Source organism: Gigantopelta aegis, chromosome 3 (genome assembly GCF_016097555.1).
Source record: "Gigantopelta aegis isolate Gae_Host chromosome 3, Gae_host_genome, whole genome shotgun sequence".
Lineage (NCBI taxonomy): Eukaryota > Metazoa > Mollusca > Gastropoda > Neomphalida > Peltospiridae > Gigantopelta > Gigantopelta aegis.
This window is the reverse complement of record NC_054701.1, coordinates 13,561,722-13,578,393: the sequence shown is the minus strand read 5'-3', so window position 1 is coordinate 13,578,393 and position 16,672 is coordinate 13,561,722. Positions and strand designations below refer to the sequence as shown.

The following is a 16,672-nucleotide window of genomic DNA, read 5'->3' as shown; positions in this document are numbered from 1 at the left end:
AAAATCATCAAAGATCAATCATCCAATTGTCTGTAATGCATGGCTATGTATGCTGATGGAAAAAAATAAATAAGGGACTCATAAATAGTAAGAGCAAATATTCATTTTAACCAAAGCCCTTATCCACAGTATAAGGATATTAAACCATGTTACTGTCAGTCAGTCCAGCAGTACTGAAATTCAATTTCAATTCCATATTACATCTGTGTATTTTATACAGATACAGGGTTTTATCACCTATGTTTCTAGACTGATTATGGGCACCATTCCCCACCATTCTACAGAGGCTATGTCATTTTTTATTCCCAATTTTGGAGGAAAATATTCCCAATCTGAATGTAAATCTCATTTACTTGACAAACCTTCCCTCCCCAATAACATTTTGTAATGCACAATAGATATTTTTATTTGAATAAACACAAGTACATATATAGAGCATTACTTTTTAAATTCTAACATGGCTTAATAAGATGTTTTTCAAATCCCAATTTTTGGTAAAACAACGCTAAAATTCCCAATTTCCAAGCCATGGGTGTCAAGTCAAATTTTAGAAATAAAACCCTGCAGACATAACTACTCTTAGACTACTAGTCAATTAAATTTGTTCTCAAATACTGTGTGTTCCCATATTTCTTACCCTCAGTATATTTACTGTATTATTTCTAGGTGTATGTCTGATGAACTTCTCCCAGCCGACCACCGTGCCTCATTCTGCCGTCTCATGTTGCACATGCACGTAGACCGGGAACCTCAGGAACAAGTGAAACCTGTCAAGTTCGCTCGCCTGTGGTCGGAGATTCCAACACAGATATCTATAGACGAGTAAGCTACAACAGAGTTGTAATCACAATAATGAGAATATTTTCTATTAATAGAGTAGTAGTAGTATTGGTGTTGATAATATTAATATTTATTAAACTAATAGTAATTATTAGTGTGGTCGGTAGTAGAGTAGTAGTGATTTTAATAATGTTAATAAAACTATAGTTCGTCCCATCCTACAAAAATGGTTTTTGTAAATAAGTTCAGTTATGTTTGACGTAAGAAGAAAAGTAAAAGTGTTTTAGAAATAACCAAAAAAAACTCACTATTTTTGTGACAAATTTAGAAAATAATAGGCTCAGAAAAAAATAACTTGTATTAAATTCCATAGCTTGAAAAAATGCATTCCCTGTGGGACGGACTATAACTATTAATTATAATATATTTTGTTATCAAAGTGTGGTCTCTAGTGGAGTAGTTGTAGTGGTATTATATAATACTAGAACTCATAGTAACACAATGCTGTCTGGTCTATTGGCGCACCTAAGCATTTAAAGATTGTCTTCACTGTGAAAACTGAAATACATAGTAAATTGTGTTTCTCACCAAATAAACTACATAATCTGAAGTACACTACTATTTTTATTTTTTATATCTCTAGTAAATACACTTTTTATATTGTGTGTACATGTAGTCATCCCCCTGAATCCAAAATAATTTCTGTGTGTTTCTTTTATGTCATGGTGTCTTGCAATTTAATAATTTAATTTTATCAGAAGTCATTGTAAGTCACACCATTATTTTATTATAAGGTATTTCAGTTACCAAATAATATTTGTTTTTATTTTGTCATTGTGCCATGCAACTTTATAAGTTCAAGGAGTTTTAAAGTGGGGTTTTAAATTATTTATATATTGGGATTTATTTTAATCTACATCATTTGCTTTAGTAGATGGAATTCAGTTACATATTATTTGTGTTTTTTTAGTATATTTAGTTCACTCTGTTTATTTAATATAATACTTTTCCAGTTATCACCAAGCTCAACATTCAGAAACGTATGTTTTCCGTTTGCTGAATTTAACAAGTGATGTGTCATATGCTTGTGTTACCCACCTTGTTCCCATCTTCAAGTTTAATAGCTTTCTTTGCTGATAGCTCCAAACCCATTGCAAAGATTAGCTGTACAAAATTCCCAAATCCATAGCAAAGATTAGCTGTACAAAATTCCCAATAGTCTTATTCAACTTACCGTATTAGCACAACAACAATGCTATACGACCCTGAGTTCGCGCATGGGTAGACCGTATATCCTCATTTTTGATTCTGCAGTCCTCCATTGCAGTCTGGTTCGAGTTCTGTAGTAAAAAAATTGTCAAATTGTTAAATTGTTGATTAATTTGTAATTTTGTTTTACTCTGTCATACGAGGTCTTTTGGGTGATTTACACAGGGGGTTAATGTCTGACACGGCTTCCTCGGGCTCCAACCGGTTGGTTGTGTGTTACTTTTAAGCCTCCACCTGTTAAGAAATCGACTTTTCTTGACAGTTATCAGATCCCTGTGGTGTCTGATTCGGGCGTGCAGTCGGGTAATGCCCGTGGTTCATCAAAACAGGGACGTTATCGGGGGAAGCCGGCACGTTTTCGTGGTTCCGCTCGGGGCAAGGCGCCCACGGGTGGGAAGCAGCCGGGATGAGAGTGCGTGGACAATCGACATCTGCTTACGGAGGTTCCATTAGCAGATCTTCCTGTGGGGGGCAGATTGTGCCATTTTGTTCAAAGTTGGTGCGAACTGCCAGATCTGGACCCATGGGTTTTGTCGGTTGTCCGCAATGTATACAGAATTCCGTTTTCATCACCCCCTCCACTGATGTCCTCCCCCCGGTTACCTGCAGTACCGTCTGTCGACAAACAAGTACTTGTGGAGAAGATGGTTGTCGAGTTTCTCGACAAGAAAGCCATCCAGGAGGTAGATTTGGGCACTCCAGGATTTTATTCCCATCTGTTCTTCGCCCAGAAGAAGAATGGCGAGTGGCGACCAATTCTAAACCTGAAGCCGCTGAATTCTTAGGTCGTTATTCCATCTATGAAGATGGAGACGGTTCAGTCTGTTCGCGCTTTGCTTCAGGTGGGGGAATGGGCGGTGTCCATCGATTACCTGCATGTTCCAATCCATCAGGATTTTTGGAAGTACTTGCGCCGTTTCTCTACGACGGCAGAGCTTACGAGTTTCAAGTTCTGCCATTCGGATTGGCCACAAGCCCTCACGTCTTTAATCGGGTAGTAAAGGCAGTGGTGGGGCGTGTACATCTGTTGGGTATACGGATGCATAATTACCTGGACGATTGGTTAATTCCGGTGGCGTCACAGATGGCATGTCTCGTGGGCGTGGAGTTCGTGATCGACATGATTCTCCGATTGGGGTTTATTCCAAATTGGGTCAAGTCGGAATTAGTGCCAACGTAGGTTTTCACTTATCTCGTTTTCAACCTTGTGGAGGCGTCCGTTCTTCTGATGGATTCGCGACTTCACAATTTTATGACATTGGCGCAACGTCTTCTGGTGGAGCAAAGTGCGTCGGTGCGAACGCTCCATGTGTTGATAGGCCATCTCGAATCGCTGGCGGCGCTGAATGTGCGGTTCAGACGGTTCAAGAGACCGCTTCAATGGCATTTGTCCCAAGTGTGGGATGGTCTCAGCTGGGATTTGGTGATACCATTGGGGCCTTGGTTCATTCTTCCGATCCAAGAGTGTCTAGTGATTCTCCGATTGGGGTTTATTCCCAATTGGGTCAAGTCAGAATTGGTGCCAACGTAGGTTTTCACTTATCTCGTTTTCAACCTTGTGGAGGCGTCCGTTCTTCCAACGGATTCGCGACTTCACAATTTCATGACGTTGGCGTAACATCTTCTAGTGGAGCAAAGTGCGTCGGTGCGCATGCTCCATGTGTTGATAGGCCATCTCATGTGGACAAGTGTATGTCCAGGCCGTTCCTTTACACCCACTTTCTCCAGAGTTGGTCCTGTTTACCGATGCTTCCCTCGAGGGGTTCGGTGCACACCTTTTGGACCAACATCTGTCAGGGGTGTGGACTCCTTCAGAGAGGAGTCGTCACATCAACCTGTTGGAGATGGAAGCAGTGTGTCGCGCTTGTCTCCATTTCAGGACTGTTATTCGACATCGTCAAATTTTGTTGAGGTCGGACAACATGTCGGTTGTTGCGTACCTCAATCGGTGGGGAGGCACCAAATCCCTGTCATTGAGTCTTGCGGCTTTGGAGATTCTGGAATGGTGCGACGATTGGGGAGTGTGGTTATCGGCCAAACACATTCCTTCGTCCGTGAACGTCTTGGCGGACGCTTTGAGTCATCGTTCCCCAGTTCAGACGGAGTGGATGTTGCACTGGACGGTGGCTTATCGAGTTCTTCAGTTGTGGGTTAGTCCTCAACTCAATATGTTTGCCACTCACCTGAACAGTCAGTTGCCAGTGTTTGTATCACCGGTACCAGACCCACTGGCACTGGAGTACAATGCGTTGAGCATGGACTGGACGGGACTGGATTTTTACGCCTTTCCCCCTCCGGTTCTGCTTAGCAAGGTTCTGGCAAAGATCAGACAGCATCCTTGTCGTGTCACGCTCGTAGCCCAGAGTTGGGCAGCTCAAGCCTGGTTTCCTCCACTCCTGTCACTTTTAGTGCAGGAGCCGGTGCGGTTGCCATTGATGCCCGATCTGCTCAGTCAGAGACTGCGTCGGACAGAGTGGCATGCGAAGCCGGAGGTTTTCCGACTTCACGCATCGCAGTTATCGGGGTTTCCCTCCGAAACCGAGGCTTTTCTAAATGGGTTGCTGAGCTCGTCTCCTCTTCGAAGCGCCAGTCTACGGAGAGGGTCTACCAGTGTCACTGGCGCGCTTGGATTCGTTGGGCGACTGAGAGGGATGTGGATCCCTTGTCGCCTACTGTTAATGACTTAGCTGAGTACTTTCTGGCTCTTGTCCAAGAAAGACAGCTGAAGGTTCAAACAGTGAGAAGTCACCGGTCGTCCATTTTCACTACTCTGAGGCAGTGTGGACGTCAAGATTTCTCAACAAATCTTGTGTTGCATGACTTGCTTAAGTCGTTGCAAAACACGGTTGAGAAGCCTTCCATTTTGCCTAAATGGAATGTTTTTCTGGTTCTGCATGCACTCAGCCAAGCCCTACGAGCCTTTGAAATTCGCCAGTCTTCTTCATTTGACATGGAAAACTTTGTTTCTGGTGTCACTAACGGCTTGCCTTCATATTAGTGAGATTCATGCTTTTTTGCATGATTTGGTGGATTACAATACGGACAAGTCAGTTACGTGACGTACTGATCCTGTTTTCATGGCTAAGAACCAGGTGCCAGGGGAAGAGTTTCCTCCAGCCATCATTCGGTGTTTATCTCGTATGCTTTCTGCGGATAATTTTGATAGACTTCTTTGTCCGGTGCGGGCTTTGAAATTCTATTTGGAGCGTACTAGAAATCTCCAGCAAAACACTAAGAGACTGTTTCTCTTTCACACGCCAACCAGGAGACATTACAAAGAATGCTTTGTCGAGATGGATTGCTGCAACCATCAAACTGGCATATGAGAAGGCGGGTGATCATGTTCTGCGGAATTTCTCCATTCGACCTCATGAGATTCTGGCGATTTCTGCTTCCCTTAATTTCCATGATTCTTTGGACATTTTCAAGGTCATGAGTGTGGGGTTTTGGAAAGGTCGACACACGTTTGACCGGTTTTATTTCCGTGATATGGCTGTTGAATCGATTTCGAGGATATATGGTCTACCCATGGGCGGGTGTAGGTTATACATCCGGCAAGGGGTGATAATTCTGCAGTGGAGGTTATAACTCAGGGTCGTATAGCATTGTTGTTGTGCTAGTACTAGGGAAGTATGAATAATAATGAAAATTAGAAACAAATTTTCTAAATCCATAGCAAAGATTAGTTGTACAAAACTCACCATAGTATTGTATTGTTTAGGACTGTCACAGAATTGATTATAAGATTTTGTACGTCCACTGCTTACAAATTTGTCCCGTATTAGTGCCCTACTGGTCCAACCAAATGAGACTATAGATTTGTCTCCATCTGCCTGTAACCGGCCTCGGTGGTGTCGTGGCAGGCCATCGGTCTACAGGCTGGTAGGTACTGGGTTCGGATCCCAGTCGAGGCATGGGATTTTTAATCCAGATACTGACTCCAAACCCTGAGTGAGTGCTCCGCAAGGCTCAGTGGTAGGTGTAAACCACTTGCACCGACCAGTGATCCATAACTGGTTCAACAAAGGCCATGGTTTGTGCTATCCTGCCTGTGGGAAGCGCAAATAAAAGATCCCTTGCTGCTAATCGGAAGAGTAGCCCATGTAGTGGCGACACAGCGGGTTTCCTCTTAGAATCTGTGTGGTCCTTATAACCATATAACCTTATGACGCCATATAACCGTAAATAAATGAGTGCGTCGTTAAATAAAACATTTCTTTCTTTCTTTCCATCTGCCTGGCCTGTACATCCATCTGTTTGTCCTGTATATAGTTTTTATTTACTGTTTTGGGGTTGGGTTTTTTGGCAATGCCTCAAGATATTGATTGATCTGAAATTGTTTATATACCTGTAGCTGGATCATGTAGAGTTACAGATCAAGTTTGACTTTCATGGAGATTTACCCATTTTTCACAGAGTTATGGTCCTTGAACTTAGGAGATATGAAAATATGAAAATTTGTTTTATCACTCTGGCACCTAAAAGATTGGGAATTTCATTCTGTAGGTTGAACAGATTTACAGCACAAGTCTGACCCTTAAAAGATTATATATTTGCTTAGGTTGAATGAGTTTGCTTTATAAGTCTGACCCTTAAAATATTAGATATTTTCTTATGTTAAATAAGTTTGCTCTATAAGTCTGACCCTTGAAAGATTAGAAAATTTTATTAGGTTGAATGAGTGCACTTTGTAAGCCTGACCCTTAAAAGGTTAGACATGTGCATAGGTTGAATGCCTTTACTTTACAAGTCTGACCTTTAAAGTTAAAAAACTGCAAGTCTTAGAATATTCTTCATTTGTTTTTTATATTTTTCAGGGACAGGCTCTGGTTATCTAACGAAATGTCAGTATTTTAAGAAATGAACACAATATTGCTGCAAAATGTCCCTGCTGTGTTCTGTCTATAAGAAATTAACACTAATTAACACATTATTGCTGCATATTGCAATTCCCTGCAGTATCCTGCTTATAGAAAATAAACATAAAAGGACACTGTATTACTGCACATTTCAGTTCCCTGCTATATCCTGTCTATATATGAAATGAAGACAAATGTCATTATTGTTACACACCCATTGGTGAGAATACCATGTGTTATTTATGATTACACATACTTGTTAACACATATACCTACATGTGTTAACAATTTCAAGACCTATGACTGGCTGCTCCTAGGTGATGACAAGGTCACCAATGCCATACCACCAATAAAAACCAGCACAATGGAAATCGATTAGACTGTGACGTATAGTTAACCTGACAGTCATGTGTCTGTGACGCATAAGTCAGCTACAAGGGCTGTAAATAACTTTTAGTTAAAAAAGATGTTAAAATTTGCTTAAAACCTGTTTTTTAAGGATATGTAAAAAAAAAATAGAATAATACATTTGTGTCCGTTAATACCATTTATCTCACAATTTGTTGTTTAAAAACATATCAAACTCGCTTTCTCTCGTTAGATACATTTTAAAAAGAACTTGTTGTGAGATAAATGGTATCTAACAGTCACTCATGTATTATTCTCTATTAGTTCCTGCAGTATCTATCAGTCTATTGGAAATCATAGTATTACTTCAGAGTTAAAAGTCGCTGCTGTATCCCATCTATTGGAAATCATAGTATTACTTCAGAGTTAAAGTCGCTGCCGTATCCCGTCTATTGGAAATCATAGTATTACTTAAGAGTTAAAAGTCGTTGCCGTATCCCGTCTGTTGGAAATGGACACAAATGAACCTAGTATTATTGCACAATTCAATGTCCCAACAATGTCTTGATTATAAGAAATTTTCTTGCAATGTTCTGGTTATAAAGCAGTGTTCTCATTATGCGATTAGTCGCACCGACTTGTCACATGTGATTTGTAGGCCCTACAAAAATTTGAACATATTAGACTAAAGTTGTTCTGATTTAGGGTTCTCACAGTACGATTTGACCATATGCAATAAATCGGCATAACCAATAGCATAATAAGAAAGCCTCCTTAAGCAAAATAACACTATACATGTACATACTTTCTAATAATAAGACAGAAAAAAGAAATGTTCACTAGGGTGCTATAAAAATTGGTCTTTTGTAGTGTAGTACAAGTATGCAGTTTTATGTTAGGATATTCTAAATAAAGAAGTTGACAAATAGTACTTTTGAATTTTACTCCACATGCAACTTTTCCTTTGCTTAACTATAGATAAAATAGCGATTTTGTGAAAGTTTAGTTTGTCAGTTATTGATAATGCTTGGTATTTTTGCACTATGTGTTGGAGCTTGAAGCACAGTAAGATAACCCCTTGGCTACTTCTAACTATGCTAGAATAATATAATTTTGATAATTATTCTCCTAGTTGTGTTATACAAACAAGGCAGATAGCATATGCAGAATAATGCATATCTACTCATGTGTTTTATTGAACTATTTTAATATTCTTTCCCCTTTTAATGCACAACTATATATACATACCCAATATCTATAGACCTTCTCTTTTTAAATATATACTATTTAACCGCATGAAGTTATTTATCAAATATATTTAATAATTCTGCATGGAATTTGCTAAGTACATTTCATATGGAAACAAAATGTCAGGAAAACATTCATAAGTTAAAATGTTCTTTTTCTTTGATTAAATGCTTAAAGTAACCTCTACTTTATTTTTATCTTTGTACTTAGCAATTGCTGACCAGGACCCATATTTTTGAAGCTACATGTATCTTAGCACTATGATATCATAAAACCGCCATAGGCTATGGCATATGTTGTTTTATGACAGTTTTTCAATATCCTAGAACTAAGATAGCTTCAAAAAACTCTAGCCAGACAATAACCACTTCCTCAAAAACCCGCTTACCCAGTATAACCAATTTACTTCCCCATTTTGTTTCATGTTGACAGGTCAAAAGGTCCATTTCTCACAAAGTATATGTCTAGACCAACGAAACTTGATTATGATTGCATCTATGAATATTCATGCAAATACATTTTAAATTTTTTTTTATTAAATTGCATTCTTTCATATATTTTTTTTAAATCAATCTTTTTTAAAGAAATGGATTAATCCTGCAGGTTAAATCACAAATTATTTCTGTATTCAATGAATCGGTGTATGATAAATGAAATGTTTAATTCCATGGATTACTTTTTTAAACAATACGAAATATACAGACATATACTTGCATGGATTTGCATGGTATTGTGTACAAATATTTGCTGTGAAATTCTTGCAAACAAAGTGAAAATAGATTCTTGATAACTTTAGCATACTTGTACATAACCAAGAATTAGAAAGACATTAAAGAGCAATAATAGTTTCAGCATGCTACATATTATTAAAAATATCTCTTTGTACTTTCATGAAGAAAAATGCTTCAGTGTCTTTATTATTTATTTATTGTTTTAGAATATCAGAAGAAGAAAAAATCACAAATAATAACTTATATTGAAGAAAGCAATAAGAAAGTATGATTCAAAATATAATCATATTTGGGGTTGCCAGGCATGAACAATCTCTGGAGTTTTCTGGAATTGCAAATTTTAGTGTCACCAAAATACTGTTCCTGTTTTTGTTCTTTGATGAAAACCTCAAAGTAACCATTTTTCAAGATCCTGCAACATTTGCCAGGTTTTGGGGTGTTTTTTCTGGATTCCTACATTGATAAACCCTGGCCCTATTTTCTAAACACTGCATGAATGTTGTAGCAAATTAGCACAAAATTCTTCGCATCTAATAAAAAAAATAGCAAAGCGGTTATCTTGCTTCTGACATACATGTACAGTGAAATCCCTCAAAAGTGAACACCCTTAGGACCAAGACAAATGTCCAGTTTTTAGAGGGTTCATGTTTAGAAAGGTTAAGTTCTGTCCTGATTTTTAAAAAGGGACTCTGTAAAACATCCTGTTTTGAGGGAATTCCGGTTTACATAAGGTCCGGTCTTAAAAGGTTTCACTGTACAAATAAACAGTACATGTACAATTCTGAAGTGTCATAATATCCTAAGCAGTCATGTATATTTAATAATATCCAAGAAGGTAGGTGTTAAGATAAGACTTAATGTACAGGCTTCTAAAATAAATGTTAGGTGAAAATTTTTAATAAATTTAGCTCTATAGTAATTACCGAGTTTAGAAACAATTACAACAGAAATATTCTGTTTTTAGTGATTATGGTGTTCAGAAACGATCATGTTACAGAATTCTCTGACTGCATCTTAAGATGATTACTTGTGTTTTTACCAGTTACGAGTCGTCAATCAGCAAGGTTCCTGAGAAGGAGAAGGTGAAGCACAGGTTTGCCCTGACCATCACCTTCGTGGAGAACTACCTGTGTAACATAGTCAACAAAACGTGGACTGAGACCGTACCAGAACAGAATAAACTCACTTTTGAGGTAATAGTGTCGGTCGTACTCCAGTTTATATTACTATATCTATCTGCCCGCCTGTCTGTCTGTATGTCTGTCTTTGACAATACAGAATAAACTCACTTTTGAGGTAACAGTGTCGGCCATATACTCCAGTTTATAGTATCACATCTGTCTGTCCAATCTATCAGCCTCTGTCTGTTTGATTGTCTGTTTTTCAGTGTAGGCCTGTATTTGGTCCTGAATGCCTCACTAGTTTACTTGGTGTCCATCTGTCTGTGAATGTGTGTGTGTGTGTATGTGTACAGTGTGTGTGTGTGTGTGTGTGTGTGTGTGTGTGTGTGTGTGTGTCAGTCTGTGTGTCTATGTGTCAGTCTGTCTGTCTGTCAATCGTTATCACTTCCTCAGTGGCCGGTTGGTTCCCATGCTGTCTAACCCTCTCACTGAATGTCTGACTTGTCCGATGAGCCAGGCACAATGGCTGGCTGTCTTTTTTTCCTTTCTTTTTTAAAGCCTATATGATTGTTTTAATTGAGTATGTGTTTTATTTCATCTTGCAGGTTGTGAATCTTGCTCGCCAACTCATCTACTTTGGCTTCTACACGTTCAGTGACCTCCTGCGACTTACAAAGACTCTACTCAGCATTCTCGATTGTGTCCCGGACACGTCCGGAATAGCTCTCACTCCCATCTTAGAGAGTAAGCTTGCAGAATCTAATCATGTATTAATAGAATGTATCACCTTTGTGAGGCGTAGATAGGCAATTCCAACCTGAGGGACAAAATGTTTTTTTGTGAGGGCCAAGGTTTAATGAGGCCCTTACAAAAAAACAACATTTTGTCCCAAGAGTTGGAATTGCCTCATCTACACCTCACAATGATGATTGATTCTTTTTGTTGCCCATTTAATTACAGTAACAAAACATTAATGTTTTAAGCTACGATTTGTTTATTGTAGAACAATTCATAAACATTTCACCTACAAACTCAATTAATCATGTGCGAAAAAATATAGTCCATTAACAACGAGATAAAAATATAACAACTTTACAATATTTTTAAAATAATGATACAACGTGAAATGGCAAACAAAATTCCGAAAATATGTGAGTTATGACATCAATTGTCGTAAAAAAAATAGTTATGACGTCAGGCATATTTAGATATCATCTAACACTGGGGTGCTAGACAGATTTAGCTAGCATCATGCAAAAGCTATCCAATGCAGTCCAGTGGGCAAGAAAAATCATTGGTAGCATCATCATTATCATCTTTTTCATCTTCTTCTTCATTATCATTATTATTATTATTATTATTGTTCCATTTCTGACTTTAGAATTTTGACCAGTTGGTGGTGATATCATTTACGATACAAACTACCTCTTAAATAAGGTGCTGAGGTTGACTTCATTTCCTCCTATGTTGTTTATAGATATTGTGGTGAATAAAGTGTGTCCAGGCTTCTGATTAGTAACCTGTATTAATTTCCTCATTGTCTTACTTGTAGGTGTGATGGATGAGAATTCTTTATCTGAGCCTGGTCACAAGCTGATGGTTCAAGACATTGCCAGCCTCGCAGCCAGGAAGAAAAAGAAGGAAGAGGAGGACATCATCGTCATGGATACCAAGCTTAAAATTATAGAAATACTCAAGGTAGAAATGAACCCTGACTCCCTATTTTCTTGACATGTTTATCATTATCATGTAATTAATTGGTACTCTTTGCTTGGCAGACAGTTTTGAAAATAAACTAAATGTATTTTAGAAAACAGAAACTATTATAATCTATACTATTTTACAGAGTCATACCTGGTCAGAATAATAAATATTTTGATACATGGTAGCCATAAGATGTAGAAAAGAATTTTGGACAACAATTATTACTTAATTAATTTGTTTGTAAACATTGAGACCCATGGGTCATAATCCGGTGTTCTGCCAGAAAATAAGTTGAGAATATGTAATAAAAATAAAGCAGATCATAAGTGCCACAACTAGGTGGTTACAGGTTTGACATATTTTGAAATTGGACGCTGCATTTCATGTATTTTCACACATTTTAAACAGCAATTCTCTTATCATCTGTATAAAAATTATAAAAATATATCCATTGATTTCCAAGATTTTAGAGTGTGTAATTTTACCCTTCGTATCTTCTGGCAGAAACCTTGATAATTACAATTAAACAGTATTATATAAAAAAAAATAGAGTGTAGGTTACTTCATTTTGATAGTCTGTTCAAATTTCATGGATAATTTATTTTTTCCTGTTTATATGATATTAATCACAATACACATTTTATGTGTATATGTTCTCTAAGTATGTTCCATATATTCCATTTGTAACTATTATTATTAACCTATATTGTGCTTTGCAATTAAAATTGTTTTGCAGTAGTTTGTAGCATATAAGTTCATCTTAATTTTAATCAGCATTATCATATTTGCATATTTAGTTTTCTTAAGAATATATATTTTAGCTACATTTACTAATCTGTCCACAAATCCCTCCCCCCCCCCCCCCAACCCACCCTCTAAAAATACATTAAGTGTGGCCTTAATGTAAATGCTAATTAATTAATTTTGTGTAATTATTACAGCAGCTAAGCAGTGCCATAGAGTGATTTCCAAATTTAGTTATATTTGTCTTGTTGACTAAGTCTTGTGATTACTGCAGTCTTCTGAAAATTATGCAAACAGTTATTTCATTTGCACATTGTTTAAAACATCAAGTTTGGATTTTATTTTATTTTATTTTATTTTATTTTATTATTTGGTGTTTGTTTTTCAATTTTTAGATTTACTTTATGGTTGTTTTTGTTTGATTTATTTAAAACATTACTGTATTTGTCTTGTTTTATTTGGTTTTAAATATGTTTGTTCCATGTATTTATTTAAAAGTTATTTTTATTTTATTTGTAGAGATTTGTTTTAATTTGTATTTTTCTGCTGTTGGTATCCGAGGATAAGTATATACATGTAGGTGTAGATTTTTTGTTTGTTGTTTTGTTTCAGTTTATTTTGAATGTTCGTCTGGATTACCGAATTACATGCCTGCTGTCTATATTCAAAAAGGAACATGATGAAAGTTCCAATCCTCAAAGTTCTCCTGGTAATGGTTTATCAGTTAATAACAGATATTCACTGTTATCATCATATTAACACTAGTATGTACACATAATCTGGAACAAGTACAACAACATAAATGAATGCAGCAAATAATACTTGAATAATTTAGCAGGTGCTATAATTAACATTAATTTTTTTTGTACATGTATCTCTAGATTTTAAGTGTTTCCTGGATAAATCCACTCCTGCTACTTATAGGTTTATTAATTACATGTAGCTGCAAGGGATATTTTATGTGTATTTCTCCACAGGTACAGATCAGCCAAGTCTCACTAATTTTGCTACAGTCTCACCCATTTGGACCCTTTCTCCAACACTCACACGAGTTCAACCTGGATATTCATTAAAACAAATTGAATCTTACACTGGACTGATATTGATATTAACCGTAGTACTATTAGCACAGTTTTTCAAATATAAAGTTTCATCAATTTTTCATAAATCATAAATTAAAAAACAAAACAATCTTTAGTGATATATTAAGCTTTTGTTGTGTAAAAAGAGAGACCTGTTATTATTGTTGACATGGCTTTTCAAATATTATTAGTTAACAGGTATACATGTATATTGTTAAAAATATATTTATTTATTTTGTTTTTTTTTGTAATAAGCATATTGTTCTTTTTATACAAACAGTAAAATATGATCTTGTATGTGTTCCTGTATTATGTGTTAACAGTTTTAGGCTACTCATATGAATGTGCTTTGCAGTGTCATTAACAACTGGTATATCCCACCCCTAACCCACCCCTTCTTAACATTGACACATTTCTGATGTTCCTTGTTTTTTTCTCTACTTCATGTCATGGCAAAACGGCACATAATACATTTATAACTTTAGCATAATACAAACTTCTTTTTTTTGCCTTCAAAGAAATAAAATATGTATTTAAATTACTTTTTATGTTTAATATACTGCAAATACGGTACATCTAATTATAAAGAAAACCTTTGAGATACAGTTGAATAAAGTACAAGACTTGCTTTGTTGTGTGCTGTTTTGTGTGCCACACTCTGTAATATGACTAACAATGATATACAGCTCACTATTGACCCGTATTCCTGTTTCTAATGTTTATTCCAGTACCTTATGCATGTGCGTTTGGACTACCGGGTTACGTGGATTCTGTCCGAGTTTAAGAATCAGATCTGCCCACAGTTGGGCTCCGAGTCTATGATAGGGATCTGTAGGTGACATGCACACATTGTGTCCATTTTTGCAACGTTTCTTACATACATGGAAACAGTTTATTTATTTTTTGGTTTTAGTATTTTCATTTTTAGCCATTTTTGTCACTTTTGTGTTAGTATGATTTGCTGTTTTTTTAAATATACTCTTCAAAAGAAGAAACGCAAAACCACATTGTCGTAACATTTGGAGAATTGATTTAATTATTGAATGGTGAGTCCGATAATTACCAAATGTTGCAGGATTGTTCACAATTCACTCTAGTCCATTGTGAGTAAGTGATAGGACACACCACCAAGGTCAAGGTCATCTGGAGTCAATACCGGGTGTGGCCTCCGCGTGTGTTGACAACTGCCTGGCACTGCCTGCCCATTGAAGCAACCAGAGTACGGATGACATCCCGGGGGATGGTGGCCCACTCGGCCTGCAAGGCTGCTGCCAGCTCGGGCAGGGTCTGGGGCTGTGGTTGTCGCTGTCGGAGGCGTCGGTCCAACTCGTCCCATAGATGCTCAATTGGGTTCAAATCCGGTGATATCGATGGCCAAGGAAGGACATTAATGTTGTTGTTCTGTAGGAAAGCCGTTGTGAGACGTGCTGTGTGAGGCCTGGCGTTGTCATGTTGGAACACTGCGTTGGCGTTGGCCATAACTGGAACGATGTGTGGCCGGAGGATCTGGGCATTCAGGTTGCCCTGCACGTGGACCAGGTCAGTTCTGCCAGTGTGTGAGATGGCTGCCCACACCATGATACTACCCCCGCCGAATCTGTCCACTTCCTGCACACAGTTTGCCTCATAACGTTCACCACGACGCCTATACACGCGACATCTTCCATCATGACGTCGGAGCAGAAATCGGGACTCGTCACTGAACCACACCTGTCTCCATCGCAGTTGAGGCCATTGTCGATGAATCTGGCACCACTGCAGTCGGAGTCGACGGTGTTGTGGTGTTAAGATGACACCTCGAACTGGACGTCTGGCATGAATTCCTACCTCACGTAGGCGGTTCCGTACGGTCTGGTCGGATATCCTGCGCAAACCTGGTATTGCTGCGGCTGTGGAGGTGGCAGTAGTCAATCGTTCCCGAAGGTGGCGTACCCGGATGTAGCGGTCCTGCCCGGGGGTAGTGACCCATGGTCGACCGGATCTAGGGAGGTCACGTGTTGATCCATGTTGCTGGTAACAGTCCCACAGTCTGGAGATGGTGCTTGGGGACACATGGAATGCCCTGGCAACGGCCGTTCTGGATTCACCTGCGTCTAGTCGGCCGATGGCATTGTTTCTCTGCGGTTCACTGAGACGTGGCATGTCCTGGATCGTCAACTGTCGGCCAGATACAGAGGCCAGGCAAGCGAACACCCAGCACTTTTATACTGTCGGTGTTCATGTTGCACGTGCAGACAACGCACGTGCAGTGGTGACATGGTTTGCACGTGGCTGCGTTTTTGCGAATATTCACATTTTGGAACTTTATTGTACAGTAGCTGCGTTTTATCGAATGTAACCGTGGGAATGTGTTTGGGACATGCAATGACCTTATATTCACAAAGCATGAACCGGTAGGAAACATAAAATCGGAGTTATAACCCATTTGTACCCTTTTGCGTTTCTTTTTTTGAAGAGTATATAATGTATTATTTTTTTTGTTTCAAACTTCTGTTATCACATTTTTATGCATGCATGGAGCAAAATTCCCTGAAAGTTTTTTCTTTAAATCGGTAATACATGCATGGAGTGAGAATTTTCCATATAATAGTATATGTATTTATATTAGAATAAATATTACATATTAAAAATATATATGCCTTAAGATGGTGAAATTGTTTTGTCATGTAAGAGCTGTTTGTTAAAGAAATAAGCTGGGTTCGTATCCCACCTGAGGCAATGGGGGATTTTTCATGCCAGTACTGGTTCCAGCCCAGAGTGAGTGCACCGCTAGGCTCAATGGGTAG

General features: G+C 38.1%; 1 protein-coding gene across 10 annotated transcripts in view; it reads left to right on the top strand.

Moving 5' to 3' along the window:
• LOC121367544 (inositol 1,4,5-trisphosphate receptor type 1-like) overlaps window positions 1-16,672 on the top strand; it is a 150,958-nt gene that overhangs the window by 63,964 nt on the left and 70,322 nt on the right. For 5 of the 10 annotated variants that reach the window (XM_041491791.1, XM_041491788.1, XM_041491790.1 and 2 more), the window contains 6 exons: window positions 667-822; window positions 6,867-6,893; window positions 10,278-10,428; window positions 10,962-11,100; window positions 11,909-12,054; window positions 14,615-14,717. In XM_041491791.1, the coding sequence (XP_041347725.1) occupies window positions 667-822; window positions 6,867-6,893; window positions 10,278-10,428; window positions 10,962-11,100; window positions 11,909-12,054; window positions 14,615-14,717 (722 nt within the window). Of the gene's footprint in view, window positions 1-666; window positions 823-6,866; window positions 6,894-10,277; window positions 10,429-10,961; window positions 11,101-11,908; window positions 12,055-13,416; window positions 13,514-14,614; window positions 14,718-16,672 lie in introns of all 10 variants that reach the window. The other 5 variants (XM_041491792.1, XM_041491787.1, XM_041491794.1 and 2 more) reach the window with 3 other exon arrangements.